We start from the raw sequence: 19390 nt of genomic DNA on the forward strand, positions 1-19390 counted from the left end.
GTCTCCGTTTGCTCAAATCTGACCACAGGCATACCTCTGTTAACAAAATACATGCAAGTCTCAATTTGCATTGCTCCAAATTATGACATTTTAAATGTATATTTCCCTAAATGTATTGGACTAGAAGGGAGCCCCCCGGTGGTGCAGCGGGTTAAACTGCTGAACTGGTTAACTTGCTGACCAAAAGGTCAGCAGTTCAAATGCAGGGAGAGAATGAGCTCCTGTTGTTAGCCCCAGCTTCTGCCAGCCTAGCAATTCAAAAACATGCAAATGTGAGATCAATAAGTACCGCTCTGGCGGGAAGGTAACCGTTCCATGCAGTTATGCTGGCCACATGACCTTGGAGGTGTCTATGGACAACGCTGGCTCTTCGGCTTGGAAATGGAGATGAGCACCACCTCCCAGAGTCGGACACGACTAGACTTAATGTCAAGGGGAAACCTTTACTTATCGGACTAGATGGCCCAATTCCATGTTATTGTTTGGGGAGAAAGGAGGCATACAAATTAATTATTTAAATAACCAGCATCAATGTCATATAATGATTTCAACCATTTGCTAGGCATATATTACCTTTTAATCCTTGCAACAATTCATTCAAATTAACTGCCTGATGTGTGACGTAAATAATATAGACCGAAGGGAGAAAATGCGGGCTTCAAATCAGCAATATTTTCCTCCACAGCTCACTTTCTGTGTCACTTTCTTCCAAAAGAAAATCAATCCTTATCTAGTTTGATCCCATCCTCTAAGCACAGATCAAGTTATTTGTAAACAGATGTTGATAGGGTTAAATTTCAGATACTCCAGATCCGAACCCATAGCATTTTCACATGAGTAACTGTTGTTTCAGGAACCACTGTATGCCACGTGGCCTGCTCAATCCTTCAAACACGTCCCTTTCTTCCAATCTAGAACATAGGCCTTGGGATCACCAACTTCTCTCCTCAGGGCTGCTTTCCGTTGTTGGAGGTACACAAACCTTTGGGAAGGTTGTATGTTTCTGGGAGAAGCAGATCCCCCAATTTTAGCTTGTGCTGTAATTTGTAGAACCTGCACAAAGTACTAGAAGGTTAAAATGCAGTGCTCCACCAAAGCAAGAGGCAATTACAACTTGATCATTTATCTTCTGATTCAGGAAACTCCAGTTTCAGACGTTTTAAGGAGCGACTGAAGAAGAGGGGTGGCTTGCAGACCAAGTGAATTTTCTTCTCCCCGCTGCCATTTATCTCAGGCAGGATGAGCATGCGGGCATGGAGGTGGAGTGGAAGGTAGCGGGCTTTGACTTGTTCCAAGCCTAGTCTCTTTAAGGCACTCTGGGGAAGCTTCTGCAAAAGAGAAATCACACTTAGTTGCAATGGAAGTACAAAACCCAAATGTAACAGGGACTATTAAGAGAAAAAGGCTGTTGGATAAGCAACAAATTATCTAAACCTCATAAACATCATGGAATCATGTTAGCAGACAATTGACTGCTATGTCACTCTTACTTTAAAGCCTAAATGCACAGAATGGCATTGGAAATCTATATAAATAAAGATGTAATGTTCGTTTGTGGGATTAACATAACTCAAAAACCACTGGATGAATTGACACCAAATTTGGACACAATACACCTATCAGGCCAATGAGTGACCATCACTCATAAAAACACTGAAAAACATAGCAGAAGGGACTTAAAAAGCAAAGAAAACCCCCAGAAATTACAACGCATGTGCAAAATATATACACTCATATATATGCAACCATATACACACACACACACACACATATATATATACATACATACACATACACACCACTTATATGCATATATACACACAAAACACATACACAGAAAGGAGGAAGGAAGGAAGGAAGGAAGGAGGGAGGGAGGGAGGGAGGGAGGGAGGGAGGAGAGAAGGAGGAAACGAAAGAAGGGTAGAGAAGGAAGGAGAGAAAGAAGGAAAGAAAGAAGGAGAAGGAAGGAGAGAGGGAGGGAGAGAAAGCGGGAAAGGAGGAGGGAAGTAGAGAAGCAAAGAAAGAAAGGTAGAAAAGGAAGGAAGGAATGAAGGAGAGAAGGAAATAAAAAAGTGAAAGAGGGAAGGAAGGAGAGAAAAAGAGAGAGAAAGAGGGAGGGAAGGAAGGAGACAAGAAAGGATGGAACCAAAGTGAGAAAAGAAACAGATAGAGAAGGAAGAAAGAAGAAGAGAAAGAAAAAGAGGGAAGGAAGGAAAGCGGGAGGGAAGGAGTGAAAAAAAGAAGGAGGAGAAAGAGGGAGGGAAGGTTTGCCACAGCAACACATGGCGGGTACAGCTAGTCACTCATAAAAACACTGAAAAACACTGCCAAAAAATAAAAAATACATTACAACGCATGCACAAAACCACATATATACACATATACACAAAAATATATACACACACAACACACATATACACAAACTGGGCCACAGCAATGCGTGGCAGGGGACAGCTAGTTGAGAAATAAAAACCAACAATCTGCATATTAAACTACAGCATCTCATTCAACAGTTACTCTCACTATGACCTCACCTGTGGTGCCAGCTTGTTCCAGTGGGAATATTTATGATCCCCAAGGATTGGACAGCCCAAGCCATAGGCCATGTGGACTCTGAGTTGGTGTTTCACTCCTACATAGAAGAAAGAATCATACTGTAAACAGAACAGCCAAAGGTCAACTGGAGTTGCCTCTCAGGCCACCCTGGAGAATTTCTTCAGAAATTTATTGATGCTGACATCTCAGCAAAGTGGCAAATTATAAGAAAGCTACTACCTGCAGAGATCAAGAGTTCTGTGGCTTTATTTATTTATTTATGAATGACATCTTTATGCTGTCCTTCTCACCCCAAAGGGGACTCAGAGCAGCTTGCAAGATATATATATACAATATTTTATGTTATTAACATAGTACAATAACAGTATTAAATATTACTATGCTGTACTATACCATTATATTGCAATATTATTAGTAATATTACATGTAATATAAAATATATAATTATAATATATTATTAGTAGTACTTTATTGTATTACATTATAATATTGTGAATATTTTATGCATAGACATTACATTACATTACATTACTAGTAAAGCACAGGAGACAAGATGGAACTGTCTTCTGCCCCCCGCCCCCTTCACTCTGGACCAGAGAAGCAGTTGGTGTCGGGGGGGGGGGGGGGGGCTCCCAACCGATGACAAAGGCAGGAGACAAGATGGAACTGTCTTTGATCTGATGGACAGTCTCATGGAACAGGAGTTTGGAGGCTTTCATAAGACCTCTGATGGATTTACCAAATGCCCGATAACAGTCTCCCAAAGCAATTACTCTACTCCGAACTCAAGAATAGGAAATGGAATATTGGTGGATAGGAAAAGAGATTTAAAGATGAGCTTAAAGCCAACCTTAAAAACTGTGGCATAGACACCAAGAACTGGAAAGCCCTGGCCCTTGAGCACTTTAACTGGAGGTCAGCTGTGACCAGCAGTGCTACGGAATTCAAAGAGGCACAAGTGGAGGGTGAAAGGGAAAAACGTGCCAAGAGGAATGTGCGTCAAGCCAACCCTGGCCGGGACGGGACTGCCTTCTTTCTGGAAACCAATGCCCTCACTGTGGGAGAACATGCAGGTCAAGAACACCACATCTGGAAGAGCATCATCCTCGAGCTATGAGGGATCACCTAAGGAAAGACATTGAACTGCAGCTTTTGCTGAGTCATTGCATCCATTAAAAAATTTCAGTGCTAGACTCACATTTTTGTAAAAAATACCTAGTTAATTTTTAATATTTCTGACATGGATTACTTCTGAACTTGTGTTCATTAAAGGTTTATTTATGATGGCATTAGGAGGGTGGATTCCTGCACTGACAAAGGATTTAATTAGAAGACTCCTGAGTTCCAAACAACTTGGCGATCCTATGATTCTAGGTTGGTCAAATTCCATTAGTACTACAAAGTCTGGCAGCAAAAGTGAGATACCAATAGCACTAAACGTGACCCTGCTGGAAATAATACTGAGAAAAACTGACCCCTCAGAAAGGGAAGACCTTACCTGTAATGGGGTGCAGCTCCAAGAAGCTACAGGAAGGACAGCTGCTGAGCACACGGTACCGGGTCACTGCCAAATGCGAATCTCTGTGCTGGCGCACTTTAAAGGTCTTCCCATCCTCATGGGACATGTAATAGTTTGGAGCAAGTGTCATCTGAGCAAAACAGAGATAGTTCAATATATCGCTGTGCAGGTGGGCATAATTCAAGAATGGATAGGTAAATAGAAAAGTGAGGATAGCAGCCACATTCCTCAATTAGCAGAGCAGCCTGGATATGTTTCTGTTTTCAATGTGATGACATTTCATGATCTAGGCAAAGTGTTTTAACAAAACAGCCCAACAATGCTGACTTCAAGTACAAAAGCCAATAATCATTTCTATCTTGTCTCCGACTATATCATCAGTTGGGAGGCCCCACCCCCCTCTAGCACCAACTGTTGCTCTGGCCAGAGTGAAGACAGAGGGGAGCAGAAGACAGTTCCATCTTGTCTTTACTAATAATATAATATAGTATATTGTATATACATATATTTATAATATTATAATGTAATACAATATAATACTACTACTACTAATAATAATAATAATACAATATTAAAATTATAATTATATATTTACATTACATGTAATATTACTAATAATATTACAATATAATGGTATAGTGCAATATAGTAATATATAATACTGATATTGTACTATGCTAATAATATAATATATTGTATAAAAATATATCTTGTAAGCTGCTCTGAGTCCCCTTCAGGGTGAGAAGGGTAGCATATAAATGCCATAAACAAATAAATAAAATAAATAAACAGTTATAAGACTGTGCAACAGAATTATCTGCTCCTCTTGCAACATTGGTGGTGACAGACCAGAGTGAGCAAAGGACAATATAGCACACATGGTGCAGTTTGAACTGGAAAGCCCTCAAGAGCGAAACATTTTTTCAAAGCTCAGTTGTTCAGTCTGTAAAGCAGTTAGATATTTCAAGTTTCGGGGGCGGAGTTTCCATGGCCGGCTGAACAGACGTCTTTCCTCCAGCTCTTGTGGAAATATAAGCAACAAGCAGTGAAAATGAATGGATAATTGTCCTTTCTGGATCAAAAAGGGAGGCGAAAGTCTGGTGCGTGTGGAAAGCCTAAGAAGGTAATTTATTACCAATTAATTGCTTTGATTTATGAGCTTTGGCAGAAGATAAGGCGGCTCCCGAAAAAGTTGCTCGGAAGCTGCTGGCGAAAGTGAAACCAAGTTGCCAATTATAACTGCGCACTGACTTGGAGAAGATAAACAGCTTGCAATTTAAATACAATATTAAAATACTATAAATATTGGACTTAGTGACTTAATGATCCGGGAAGGCAAAATAAAGATTAGAGGCAGATTCCTCCTTTGAAGAAGGATCGAGCTAGTCTCGTCATATTAAAGGCGAACCCTCTTGGCATTGCAAGGCATATTTGAGTGGGACTTTCTTGTACTGTGTGCTGTGTAGAACGGGAAAACTAAGTAATTAAAAAACTGATGAAAGCAGGAGGAGTAAAACTGAGATTGAATGAGAAGGAATAAAAAAAGTCAGGATACCCCAAAGCCAAATCCTCTTTGGTTGCGTTCCAAACCTTCGGACAGATCGCTTTCAAGATTAGAAAGACTGGATAGGACCCCTGAGGAAATGAGCACTGTCAGGAGAAGTCCTCCCCTCCCCACAATTAAGGGAAAACAGCTAAAACGAACACCCCCCCAAACCCCCCCTCAAATGGAAGGGGGGGCAAAAGGGGGAGGAACTATTTCTACCTCGCTGCCATGTTTAACAGCAGAGACAAAAGAAAGCAGGATGAGCAGTGAGAGGGAAGAATTGGGGATGGGCAGTAGTCAAATGCTAAGCAAAATAGCAGAATTGATTAAAGAAACGGCTGAAAGACAAACAAAGGAAATGAACTTGAATTTGAACCTGATGTTTGATAAAGAAAGAGAAATAAGGAAGGGCGAAATTCAGGCATTGAAGCAAGAAATTCTGACCAACAACAAAGAAATGAAAACAGCGTTGGACGCGGAACGGAAAAGCTCAGATGAAAAATTTCAGACAATAAGAGAAGCCCTGGAGATTGCACAGGGTGAAATACGAAAAAACAAAGCAGAAATTGAAAGAAGTACACAGGAACAACTGGTACTCAAACAACAAACGCAAAAAAATGAAAATAGGCTCTCTGATGTGGAAAGAAAGTTTGTGTACATGCAAGACAATCAAAGAAGAAACAACGTAATAATAAAAAATTATCCAGAAGGAAACAAGAAAGAAGATCTGAAATCTGAGATTTTGAAATGGTTGCAAAAGATTTCGCCAACACTAAGCTGGTCAGAACTGGATATTGAGAGAGTTCATCGCCTTCCGGCTGGAAGAAATAGAATAATTCCTAGGAACATAATAATTCGATTTCACAATTTCGCAAAGAAAGAAGATTTGATGAAAATATTAAAGAAAAATCCAGATCTCCTAAAGATGGGCGACTCAAAATTGGAAATATTTAATGACTACTGTTCTGAAACTAAGAATTGGAGATACTCAATGAAGCCTATTACGACACAGTTAATGAAAGCTGGAATTGTGTACACCTGGGGATACCCTATCTTTCTCAAATTTCAATGGAAAGGCAAGAGATATAGAATCGACACACTGGAACAAGGTTATCAACTACTGGAGGAGCTTGGCATAGTAAGAAGACAAGAGAGAGATCGAAAGGAAGAGGAGGTGAAGGATCCGGAGGGAGGAGAATTGGAGGAATTAATCGGTGCCGTTGGAGGAATCGAGATGTAAGAAGAAACTATACACTGCAATCAAGCTTTTTATTGATTTAAAATGAGCACTCGGGGGGAGGGAGACTCTGGGCCACGGGATGACTTCGCCCCCCCCCTCCCCAATTGGGAAGGCCGGGGGGCCATGATTGGGACGAGTAGTCCCGAAGATTGGAAGGGGAGGAAGGGGGGAACGAGGGAAGTGGGGGGATTGGGGGGGAGGGGGGAATGGGGAGTAAGGGTAGGGGAGGGAAAGGGACAAGGGTTCACGTTGTTTCAAGCCACAAAAAAGCTTTTAAAGGGAAACGGAAAAGATGTCCCATAAATTAAGAATTTCAACACTTAACACGAGAGGGTTGGGGACGGTAATTAAGAGAAGGCGGATTGAATCTTTACTGAAGAAGGACGCAGCGGACCTCATCTTCCTACAGGAAACACATCAAAATAGGCGGGGCTCAAACGAGCTAAAGTCGAGCTGGATAAGGAACTATGAAACATCTTTTGGGTCATCAAAGTCAAGAGGAGTAGCAATAATAATAGCAAAGAAATGTAATTTTGTCATAAACAAGGTATTGAAAGATGAAGAGGGAAGATATATAATAATATATGGGGAAATAGGGGAGGAAAAATATGTATTAGTAAATGTATACGCACCAAATGTAAAACAGCAAGAATTTTATGAAAAAGTGTTAGAGCAAATAGAGAATTACCATCAACAAAATGTAATATATGGAGGAGATTGTAATTGCTGTATGGATTTAAAGAAGGATAAAACTACGATAGCATCAAAAGCTAGAAATATTGTGACAACGGAATTAAGTAGAGTAATGAATAAATGGCAATTAAAGGATGTGTGGAGATTGGTAAAAGGGAATGAAAGTAGATATACATATTATTCATCGGTACACAAGGTATACACAAGAATTGATTATATTTTTGTCTCCAAAAATATGATAAGTAAAGTACTAAATGCTGATATAGGTATGATTAAGATTTCGGATCATGCTTTGGTTTCAATTGAGATTGTGTTGAAATGTGATTATGACAAAATGAAAAGGTGGAGGTTAAATACAAGAATACTAAACCACAAAGAGATAGTAGATAAAGTGCAAGCAGAATGGCAAGAAATATGGGGCTTTAATGAAAAGGGGGTGACAAAGGGAGTTCTATGGGACACCATGAAAGCAGTGACCAGAGGGTTATGTATAAAAGAGACAATTAACTTAAAAAAAAGGCAAGAAGAAAGGAAAAGGAATTTAGAAAGAGAAATAGAAGAGATTGAAAAAGCATATGTAATAAAGAGAGATACACGAATTTATGCTAGGTTAAGAGCAAAAAAAGAGGAATTGGATAAAATGGAAATAGACGAAGTTCAAGAAAATTTAATTTATTTAAGGAGGGAATATTTTGAGTTTAGTGATAGGAATTCAAAGATGCTAGCCAAATCAACACAGAAAAAGAAAATGGAAGGAATGATAAATACGATAAAAGATAAAACAGGTAAATTATGTAGAGCTATGAAAGAAAAATTGAAAGTATTTGAAGAATTTTATAAAGAACTATATCAAACCAAAGCAAGCCCCATAGAGGCAATTAGGAAATATGTGGAGGAAAATTGGGAAAGTAAGCTGGAGGAGAAAGATAAAGAGTTACTGGAACAACCTATTAAGAAAAAAGAAATAGAGGAAGTTATTAAGAAATTAAAAGTAGGGAAAGCTCCGGGCTTGGATGGTCTAGGTACAGAATATTATAAAAGCTTTAGAGAAGTTTTAACCCCAAAATTATTAGAATTGTACAATGGAATAATGAAGGGAGATAAAATACCCGAATCATGGAGGAAATCATTAATAATATTAATACCTAAACCTGATAAAGACTTAACAGACCCAGGGTCATATAGGCCCATATCATTAATTAATCAGGATGCAAAGATATTGTCCGCGATAATAGCCAATAGAATGAATAAATGTATGTATAAGTACATAAAAGAAGATCAGTGCGGGTTTATAAAAGGAAGACAAATGTCAAATTTGATAGGGAGAGCATTAAATAAAATTCATTGGGCTAAAGAGGGGAAAGAAAAAGCAGGGATATTATCATTAGATATTTTTAAAGCGTTCGATTGTGTGGAATGGGAGACATTAAGGGAAATATTGAATAAATTTGGAATGGGAAATAGAATAAAAGGAGTACTAAAACAATTTTACTCAAGGAACTCAGCAGTGGTAACTATAAATGACGGAGTGACAAACGAAATAAAAGTGACTAGAGGAACCAGACAAGGGTGCCCTTTATGTCCGATACTATTTGCCATGGTGATAGAACTGTTTGCTAATAATATAAGGAATGACAAAAATTTAAAAGGGTTAGGAAAAAAGGAGAAACAGAAGGTGAGTTTATTCGCTGACGACACATTGTTATTTATAGAAAATATAATGGAGAAAATGGATAGAATAAAAGAACATTTGGAGATATTTGGGAAAGCAACAGGTTTACAAGTTAATTGGAATAAGTCAGAAATGATACTACTTAATTATACAAGAGAAGAAGAAAAAGATTTTATAGAACAGAGCAAAATGGGAATAAGAATTAAGAACAAACTAAAATACTTGGGAGTAATAATAACTAAGGATTTAAAAGAGATAGAGGAAGTAAATGTAGTAACATTAAGGAAAGAAGTCCAGAAAAAGTTAATAGAGTACGAAGGTACACGCTTATCCTGGTTTGGAAGAATAGCATTAGTAAAAATGAAAATACTTCCAAAAATAAATTTTATATTTAGGATGCTACCACTTCAAATTACAGAAGAAGAACTAACTAGATGGCAACAAATGATTAATAAGTACTGTAATGGAAGTAAAAAAACAGACTAAATAAACAATTATGGTACAGGTCGCAAAAGGAGGGTGGACTGGCGTTACCTAATATAAAAAAATATTATGAAGCAAGTAGATTAAGTTTGGTTATAGAAGGAATGGTCAAAAAAGAGGGAATAGATTGGCTTAATAATGATTCAGGAAAAGTGGAAGATGAAACTTGGAATATATTTTTTAAACAGTTTACTAGAAAAGAAATGAGGGAAATTAGAAACCCAATGTTGAGCAACATACTGAAAGTTTGGAATAAATATAAGGGGAGGTTAATAAAAGATAATAATCATAACCCCAATAGTGATGGAAAAGAAGTTCCCAAAAAATTTAAAAAAAGTAATGGATAAAAAGGTAAGGGAAATAAACTTAGATAGGATAGGGGATTGGATGAAGGTGGAAATGAAGAGGGAAATGATGTTGGAAGAGTTTAAAGAAATAAAATTGTCATGGTTTCATTGTATACAATTAGAACAATGGTTAATAAACTGGAAAAAAATTAATAGAAATGGAAGCCAACTCAATCAATTCGAACAAATAATACAGAAGGGAAGGACTGTAGAAGAATACGAAAACTTGAGAGGTATAATTAGCAAAATTTATAAGATACTAATTGAAATGAAAGATGAAAAAACAAAAAAGTACACCCTTAAAGAGATTTGGGAGGAGGATTTAGGGATAAAAATAAGTGAAATAGAGTGGCAACAATTATGGGGACAAAGACATTTAAAAAATTTATCGATACGAGTTAAAGAAAACTATTACAAGTTAATATGGAAGTGGTACTTGACACCGGTAAGAATAGCATATATGAATAAAAATAACTCAACAAATTGTTGGAGAGGGTGTCAAGAACCAGGAACATATATATACATGTGGTGGCAATGTAAATATGTAAATAATTTTTGGGAGAAAGTATTTAGAGAAATAGAAACTATAATGAATATAGAATTAGATAAAAGCCCTAGTATAGCCTTACTATCAATATATAAAGATAAGCAATTGAAAAAGGAGGATAAAGAAGCGATAACAAACTTACTAACTATAGCAAGACTGCTTATAGCAAGGAATTGGAAAAAAGAAATGAATATACAAATAGAGGAGTGGTATAAAGAAGCATGGAAAATAGCAATAAATGATAAATTGACATGTATATTAAAGGTTAAAAAAGGTATATGGAAACAAAGCGATTTTGATGCTGTATGGGGAAGATTTGTGGTAAATGGATTAAAAAATAAGGAAGGAAAATTACCGTCACAAGAAGAAATGAAATTTTGGACAGATGAAATGTAAGAATGGTGGCTTGAGACGGGTGGAGGGGAGCACTGTGGTGAAAAAGGGGGAAAAAAAAAGAGAAAAGGGGTGGAAATGTCAGAGCAAAACAACAAAACAACATGTTAAAGAGGTTGATGTACAAAATGTAATAACATGTAATAAATGTGATAAAACAATAAAAAATTATTTAAAAAAAAAGATATTTCAAGTTTCAAGCTTAAGTTTCTAGCTTTGATGCAAATGGGAAGTGTCAGAACAGACTCCACAGGTTTGTATGTCTGGAAGAGGCAAGACTTAATTGATAGGAAGCAAACTCACTTTAAAATGTGACTGATGGCTCTCCACTTCCTTTTCCACAATGGGAATATCCACCAGTCCTTCTGATGGCTTTGGGTGACCAACACATACTGCCCTATCAGAGTAACCACAATGAAAAGCACAATATTTTAGTTTTCTGCTATGATCAGCAGCAATCTCTGTGAGACTATAGAAGGTGCACTCTTCAGTGCACAGCTATAATTCCATAATCTTGTCTCCTGCATACGTTATCAGTTGGAGACCCCTCCCCCCAGCAACAACCGCCGCTCTGAGTCAGAGTGAAGACAGGGGAGGCCAGGGGACAGTTCCACCTTGTCTCCTGTGCTATGCTAACATATAATATAATATATTGCATATACATATAATATTTATAATATTATAATGTTGTAGTAGTAATAATAATAATAATAACAACAATAATAATAATCTTTATACCCCGCCACCATCTCTCCAATGGCGACTCAGAGCGGCTTACATGGGGCCAAGCCCGGGCAACATATTACAGCAAAAATAAAACCAAAACAACAAGCAACAGCATCAAATTACATTAACAACAACAACAAAAAAACAAAACATATGAATGCAGTAACAAAATAACATACAATAACACAATTGCAATGACAATGGGCAGGCCACATGTACAAAATAAAAAGTTAAAAACACGAATGAAATAAGAATAGGAGCAAGTTATTTGCAGGGAGCACATAAAGAAACACAGGGTTGTGAAACTAAACTTCCCATTAGTGGGGGCGTGTATTCCAGTGACAGAAGCGTTGAGGGGAACAGTATAATACCACTACTACTAATATATTATAGTTATATATTTTATATTACATGTAATATTACTAATATTACAATATAATTGTATAGTACAATATAGTGATGTATAGTGCTGATATTGCACTGTGCTAATGGTATAATGTATTGTATGTACCGTATATACTCAAGTATAAGCCGACCCAAATATAAGCTGAGGCACCTGATTTTACCACAAAAAACTGGGAAAACTTATTGACTCGAGTATAAGCTGTGGGTGGGAAATGCAGCAGCTATGGGTCTGTTTCAAAATAAAAATAGATACCAATAAAATTACATTAATTGAAGCATCGGTAGGTTGAATGTTTATTAATATTTACCAAAACTGTAAGATAAGACTGTTCAACTCTGACTAAACGATCATCTGGGGAGGCCCTGCTCTCGATCCCACCAGCATCGCAGGCGAGGTTGGTGGGGACGTGGGGGGCCTTCTCGGTGGTGGCCCCTCAACTCTGGAACTCACTCCCTAAAGACATCAGACAGACCCCAACCTTGGCAGTCTTTAGGAGGAGCTTGAAGATGTGGTTGTTCCAGTGTTCCTCCCCGGAATAATGATCCCATAGCACTTTGTCCTCCAAAGCACTTTATATTTTTTAGATCTGCTCGTATGCTCTTCCACAAACGCCACTATCACCTTTCGTCCATGTCCCAGCATTATTTCCATTTTAACTTTACATTTGGCCTTCCCACTGTTTTTAATTGCATGTTGTCTTATTGATAATGTTGTATATTTTATTGTCTATGTTTTATTTTAATTGCTTGTACTGTAGTTGTTTTGCTTGTATTGTTGTATTCGGGTTCGGTCTCATGTAAGCCGCACCGAGTCCCTTGGGGAACTGGTAGTGGGGTACAAATAAAGTATTATTATTATTATTATTATTATTATTCTAACCTTCTTCAATGTACATGTGTTTACATATCCTTCCAATAATAATAGAGTAAAATAATAAATGTAATAATAATAAAAATAATAAACTTAACCTATAAATGTAATAATAATAATAATAATAATAATAATAATGTAAAATAATAAATAATATTGCGAGCTTGGCCTCATGTAAGCCGCACCAAGTCCCTTGGGGAGATGGTAGTGGGGTACAAATAAAGTGTTATTATTATTTATTATTATTGACTCGAGTATAATCCAAGGGGAGCTTTTTCAGCCTAAAAAAAGGGCTGAAAAACTAGGCTTATACTTGAGTATATACAGTCTATCTATCTATCTATCTGTCTGTCTAGTAAGCTGCTCTAAGTCCCCTTCGGGGTGAGAAGGGCAGCATATAAATGTCGCAAATAAATAAATAAGGATTATTGATTTATATCAAGGATTCAGATAATAGGTAGGATTGCAATTCCCTTCATTTCTCACCACTGGCTATCCAGCTGGACTGTTATTATTACAGTTAAACAGTGACTAGAGGATCACAGGCTCTCTATTCTAGTGCACAGGAAATCCGTGCTTCTTATGATGTGACAACAAAATAAAATGGTTGAATGGCAGTAAGATCTCACACACCAATATTTTTTCTCCACCTGCCGTGTCCTGAATAACTCCTGGACCTTGTGTGCGATATCCTGATCCCGCGCCAGAACCATCACCCCAGTTGTTTCTTTGTCTAGCCGGTGACACAAGTGGAGGGGTTCCGCCTTCATGCCGTACAACATCTTTGCCAGTGTTGGGAGAATATCTGAAATACAAGTCTTCACTTTGGGACCACCTAGTGGGAAAACAAAAACAATTCTAAATAGGCCAGAGATTACTGGAGTTTTGTGGCCACACCAGCGGTACCCAGGAGAAATTGGAGACTTGCATCCCACTGCACCATGCCACAACAACAAACAATATACTCTAGAAAAGAAAGGAGCATTTCTATATTTTAGCAAGGTCACTTCCTTTTTTTAAAAAAAGTCTGCATCTTCTGAGTCTAAAATGGCCCAGAGAGACTCAAACCATAGCAACATTACCCTGGACAGACCCTAGAGAGAGAACAGTAAGAAAAAACAAGGAGATGATCACATGACTAAATGAAGAGCAGCTTAAACAGCTAGGCAGATTTAACCTGAAGAAGAGAAGGCTGAATGGAGACATGATGAGGACCATGTTTAAATATGTGAAGGGAAGTCATAGGGAGGAGGGAACAAGCTTGTTTTCTGCTGCCCTGGAGACTAGGACACGGAACAATGGTTTCAAACTACAGGAAAGGAGATTCCACCTGAACATCAGGAAGAATTTCCAAACTCTGAGAGCTGTTCAGCAGTGGAACTCTCTGCTCTGGAGTGTGGTGGAGGTTTCTTCTTTAGAGGCTTGTAAACAGAGGCTGGATGGTCATCTGTCGGGAGTGCTTTGAATGTGATTTTGGCAAACAGTTGGATTGGATGGCCCACGAGGTCTCTTCCAAATCTAAAATCCTATGAATGCATTCCCCTCACCGTGAACAGGGAGGCCGTAGGGTTTGTTAATCACGACAATCTCATTGTTCTGGAAGAGGACTCCTTTCTTGAGGGCTTTGGCCAGGACATTAGGGTGGATGCGAAGCAGCTGCCGGGTGAGCTCTCTAAGCTCCTGCACACGCCTTCGGACGGGGTCTTTCGGAACCTGTGGAAAAGGAAGGAGGAAATCTATTAGTTGATTCCTTTACTGTACGGCTTTTGTAGGTCAAGCGTCTGAGGGGGGAAAAGAAAGGGCCCGAGGGTGATAGGAATTGTGGGAATTGAAGTCCAAATCACCTGGAGGGAGGGCCCAAGTTTGCCCAGGCCTGGTCCACATTGTAGAATGAATGCCCCTTATTTTTTTACATTTATATGCTGCCCTTCTCACCCCGAAGGGTATTCAGAGCGGCTTACAAGTTATATGTACATACAATATATTATATTATTAGCATAGCCCAATATTAGTATTATATATAACAATATTGTACTATATTGTAATATTATTGGTAATATTACGTAATATAAAATATATAACTATTATGATTATATTGTATTATTTTTAGTACTATATTGTATTACAATATTATGCTCAATATTATATGTATGAGGGTTGAATGAAAAGTAATGCCTCCTCAAAACACATTATTATATGTTGTGTTTTGAGGCCTTGGCCTTTGTAAGCCGCATCGAGTCCTTTGGGAGATGACAGCAGGGTACAAATAAAGTTAATAATAATAATAATGCCTCCACCTTCGTAACTCTTCAACAGATGGCAGTATTGATATGCGGCGGGTACTGGCTTGTTCAGTATACTCTCCTCTACAGTTTCATTTTGGAGGGAAGCCTTAGCATTGAATGGTTGTGTTGTTGAAGTGCAAAGTATGGAACCCTGCGCAGACGGTCGGTCAATGAGACTTAAGCAATGTGCAGTCACTGAATACTTGACAGCAGAAGGTGTCAACCCAAAGGAGATTCATCAGAGAATGCAAGCTTTTTATGGTGCTTGTGTTTATGTGAGTACTGTGCATCGTTGGGCAAGTAAGTTTAAAGATGTGGAGGTTGGGACATCTGACTTGTGTGATAGACAAAGAGTTGGACATCTTGTGATAGCAACCACCGAGTTTCACAAGCAAAAGGTTGACAGACTGATTCAGGGTGATCGTCGATTATGGTTGAAAGAAATTTCAACCATAATCGGCATTTCACATTTCTGTTTTGTTTGGCTATCGGAAGATCTGTGCACAATGGGTTGTGGAAACAGAGTGTTGACTTCTTCTGTGACGGTTTCAGAAAACCTGTTCATTGTTGGCAGAAATGTATCCAATTGTCTGGTGATTATGTGGAAAAGTGAATAGTGGTAGTTAGAGCACATTCTAAGGATTATTTCTGCATTTGATTTATTAAAATATTCCCATCCAAACCCAAGTAATGAAGGTGGAGGCATTACTTTTCATTCAACCCTCGTACATACAATTATTAGCATAGCACAATATTAGTATTATATATTACTATATTGTACTATACCATTGTACTGCAATATTATTAGTAATATTACATATTATTATATTATTATATTATATGTATACACAATATACTAGCCGTCCCCTGCCACGCATTGCTGTGGCCTAGTCTGGTGATCTGGAAAGTAAAGTAACGAGAGAGTGTTGATTTCTAATATATGTAATATCTTTATGCTTGTGGGTTAAAAGTATTTCTTGTTGTTTCTTTGTCAGAGATTGTCTGGTTTGCCTACGCTGGAACATGCAACATAAAATTGTCCTTCTTAAGGGGTCCCTTTCAAATCTATGATACTATATCTCTGTCTCTGTGTGAATCATATCTATCTTTCACATCTATAATTCAAATCTGTGTCTCTTCCAACTCTATGATTCTATGATGAGCATCCAATGAATCATATCTATCTATACCTATGGCTGGATGGCTCTTTGTCAGGAGGGCTTTGATTACGATTTCTTGCCCTGGTAAAGGGAGTTAGACTGGGTGGCCTTAAGTATTTCCTATTGGTCATGGGGATTCTGTGTGGGAAGTTTGCTCTAATGCTGTCGTTGGTGGAATTCAGAATGGTCTTTGATTGTAGGTGAACTATAAATCCCAGTAACTACAACTCCCAAATGTCAAGGTCTATTTCCCCCAAACTCCATCTGTGTTCATATGGAATATTCGTGTCAAGTTTGGTCTAGATCCATCATTGTTTGAGTCCACAGTGCTCTCTGGATGTAGGTGAACTACAACTCCCAAACTCAAGGTCAATGTCCACCATACCCTTCTAGTGTTTTCTGTTGGTCCTAGGAGTCCTGTATGCCACATTTGGTTCAATTCCATCATTAGTGGAATTCAGAATGCTCTTTGATTGTAGGTGTACTATAAATCCCAGCAACTACAATTCCCAAATGAAAAAATCAATTTTTGAGTGATGGTCACTCCTTGGGTTAGTAGGTGTCTTGTGACCAAATTTGACGGCAATTTGTTCTGTTGTTTTTGAGTTATGTTGATCCCACAAACAAACATTACATTTTTATTTATATAGAAAGATTACATGTAATATATAATATACAATTATTATATCGTATTATTATTAGTATTATATTGTATTACAATATAATATTATATTATGTGTGTATGCAATATATTATATTATTAGCACAGAGAGCTTCATCTATGCTGATGATCGTGCGATTACTGCTCAAGCAGGGAGCTTTGAGATGGTAGAACAGAAGCTCTATGAAGCTCTAGGTGCACTTACTGCCTATTACAGGGAAAACCAGCTGATCCCTAGAATCATAGAATCATAGAATCAAAGAGTTGGAAGAGACCTCATGGGCCATCCAGTCCAACCCCCTGCCAAGAAGCAGGAATATTGCATTCAAATCACCCCTGACAGATGGCCATCCAGCCTCTGCTTAAAAGCTTCCAAAGAAGGAGCCTCCACCACACTCCGGGGCAGAAAGTTCCACTGCTGAACGGCTCTCACAGTCAGGAAGTTCTTCCTAATGTTCAGATGGAATCTCCTCTCTTGTAGTTTGAAGCCATTGTTCCGCGTCCTAGTCTCCAAGGAAGCAGAAAACAAGCTTGCTCCCTCCTCCCTGTGCTCCCTAATCCATCTAAAACACAGATATGTACCTTTCATCTCAAGAACAGACAATCATCCCAAGCTCTGAAGATCACCTGGGAAGGAATCCCACTGGAGCATTGCAGCGCACCCAAATACCTGGGAGTCACTCTGGACCGTTCTCTGACCTACAAGAAGCACTGCCTGAACATCAAGCAAAAAGTGGGTGCTAGAAACAATATCATACGAAAGCTGACTGGCACAACCTGGGGATCACAACCAGACACAGTGAAGACATCTGCTCTTGCGCTATGCTACTCTGCTGAGTATGCATGCCCAGTGTGGAACACATCTCACCACACTAAAACAGTGGATGTGGCTCTTAATGAGACATGCCGCATTATCACGGGGTGTCTGCGCCCTACACCACTGGAGAAATTACACTGATTAGCCGGTATTGCACCACCTGACATCCGCCGGGATAAAGCAGCCAATAGTGACCAAGGCAGAGACATCTCCAGCTCATTCCCTGTTTGGGTATCAGCCAGCACGTCAATGACTTAAATCAAGAAATAGTTTTCTAAGATCTACAGAGACACTCGCTGGAACACCTCAGCAAGCGAGAGTCCAAAAGTGGCAGGTTCAAACCCAGAACCTCAACCCATGGCTGATACCAAATGAGAGACTCCCCTCTGGGCACACAGAGGACTGGGCGACTTGGAAGGCACTGAACAGAGTGTGCTTTGGCACCACGAGATGCAGAGCCAACCTTCAGAAATGGGGCTACAAAGTGGAATCCTCTACATGCGAGTGCGGAGAGGAGCAAACCTCTGACCACCTGCTGCAATGCACCCTGAGCCCTGCCACATGCACGATGGAGGACCTTCTTGCAGCAACACCAGAGGCACTCCAAGTGGCCAGATCCTATAATCATAGAATCAAAGAGTTGGAAGAGACCTCATGGGCCATCCAGTCCAACCCCATTCTGCCAAGAAGCAGGAATATTGCATTCAAATCACCCCTGACAGATGGCCATCCAGCCTCTGTTTAAAAGCTTCCAAAGAAGGCGCCTCCACCACACTCCGGGGCAGAGAGTTCCACTGCTGAACGGCTCTCACAGTCAGGAAGTTCTTCCTCATGTTCAGATGGAATCTCCTCTCTTGTAGTTTGAAGATACTGGTCAAAGGGCATTTAATCAACTACCAAACCCACAAATTCTGTATTTTGTCTGTTTGTTTGTTTTGTTCTGTTAGAAATGTAATACAATTGACTGGTTTCCCTGACACGACAAATAAATAGCACATTATTATTATTATTAGTAGTAGTAGTAGTAGCAGCAGCAGCAGTAGTAACTTGACACCATTTTCACTCCTATTTTCTCTCAATGCCTTGGAATGTCAAGGCTTTTGGCCTCCCCAAACTGCAACTCTCAGGGTCCCAGAGCATCCAGCCTGTCCCTTCACTCGCCCCATCCACCGGACTCACCTCCTTCACAGGCTTTTCCTTCTCCCGCTTCTGAGCCCGAAGCTTTTCCGCCAACTGCTCGGCGCTGAGAGGGCTGGCGGCGCCCTGAGTGCGAGAAAAAGCCCGCCGCCCAGCAACGCCCACCACAACACGACATGCCGCCTTGTGAGCCGCCATTTTTCCCCCTGCTAGGACAAGGAAACCGGAAGAGGCGTGGCCTCGAGTGTTTCCGTCTCCTCTCGATTCGAAAGAGTCGTTGCCGTAGCCACGCCCATCGAACGTTTGGACTTCAACTCCCAGACTGCCTGAGC

At 39.3% G+C, this 19390-nt stretch overlaps 1 protein-coding gene across 1 annotated transcript; it reads right to left on the minus strand.

Annotated features, from left to right (window-relative positions):
- Window positions 1–539: 539 nt before the first annotated feature.
- On the minus strand, window positions 540–19282 carry RPUSD4 (RNA pseudouridine synthase D4). Its single transcript, XM_060787504.2, has 7 exons — window positions 19101–19282; window positions 14546–14711; window positions 13632–13833; window positions 11300–11393; window positions 4055–4205; window positions 2535–2632; window positions 540–1328 (listed from the first exon to the last, which is right to left on the minus strand). Exons 1-7 carry the CDS (start codon window positions 19254–19256, stop codon window positions 1119–1121), a joined length of 1077 nt encoding a protein of 358 aa, XP_060643487.2. The 5' UTR covers window positions 19257–19282; the 3' UTR covers window positions 540–1118.
- Window positions 19283–19390: the final 108 nt, after the last annotated feature.

This window comes from Anolis sagrei, chromosome 7 (assembly GCF_037176765.1).
Source record: "Anolis sagrei isolate rAnoSag1 chromosome 7, rAnoSag1.mat, whole genome shotgun sequence".
Taxonomy (NCBI): Eukaryota; Metazoa; Chordata; class Lepidosauria; order Squamata; family Dactyloidae; genus Anolis; species Anolis sagrei.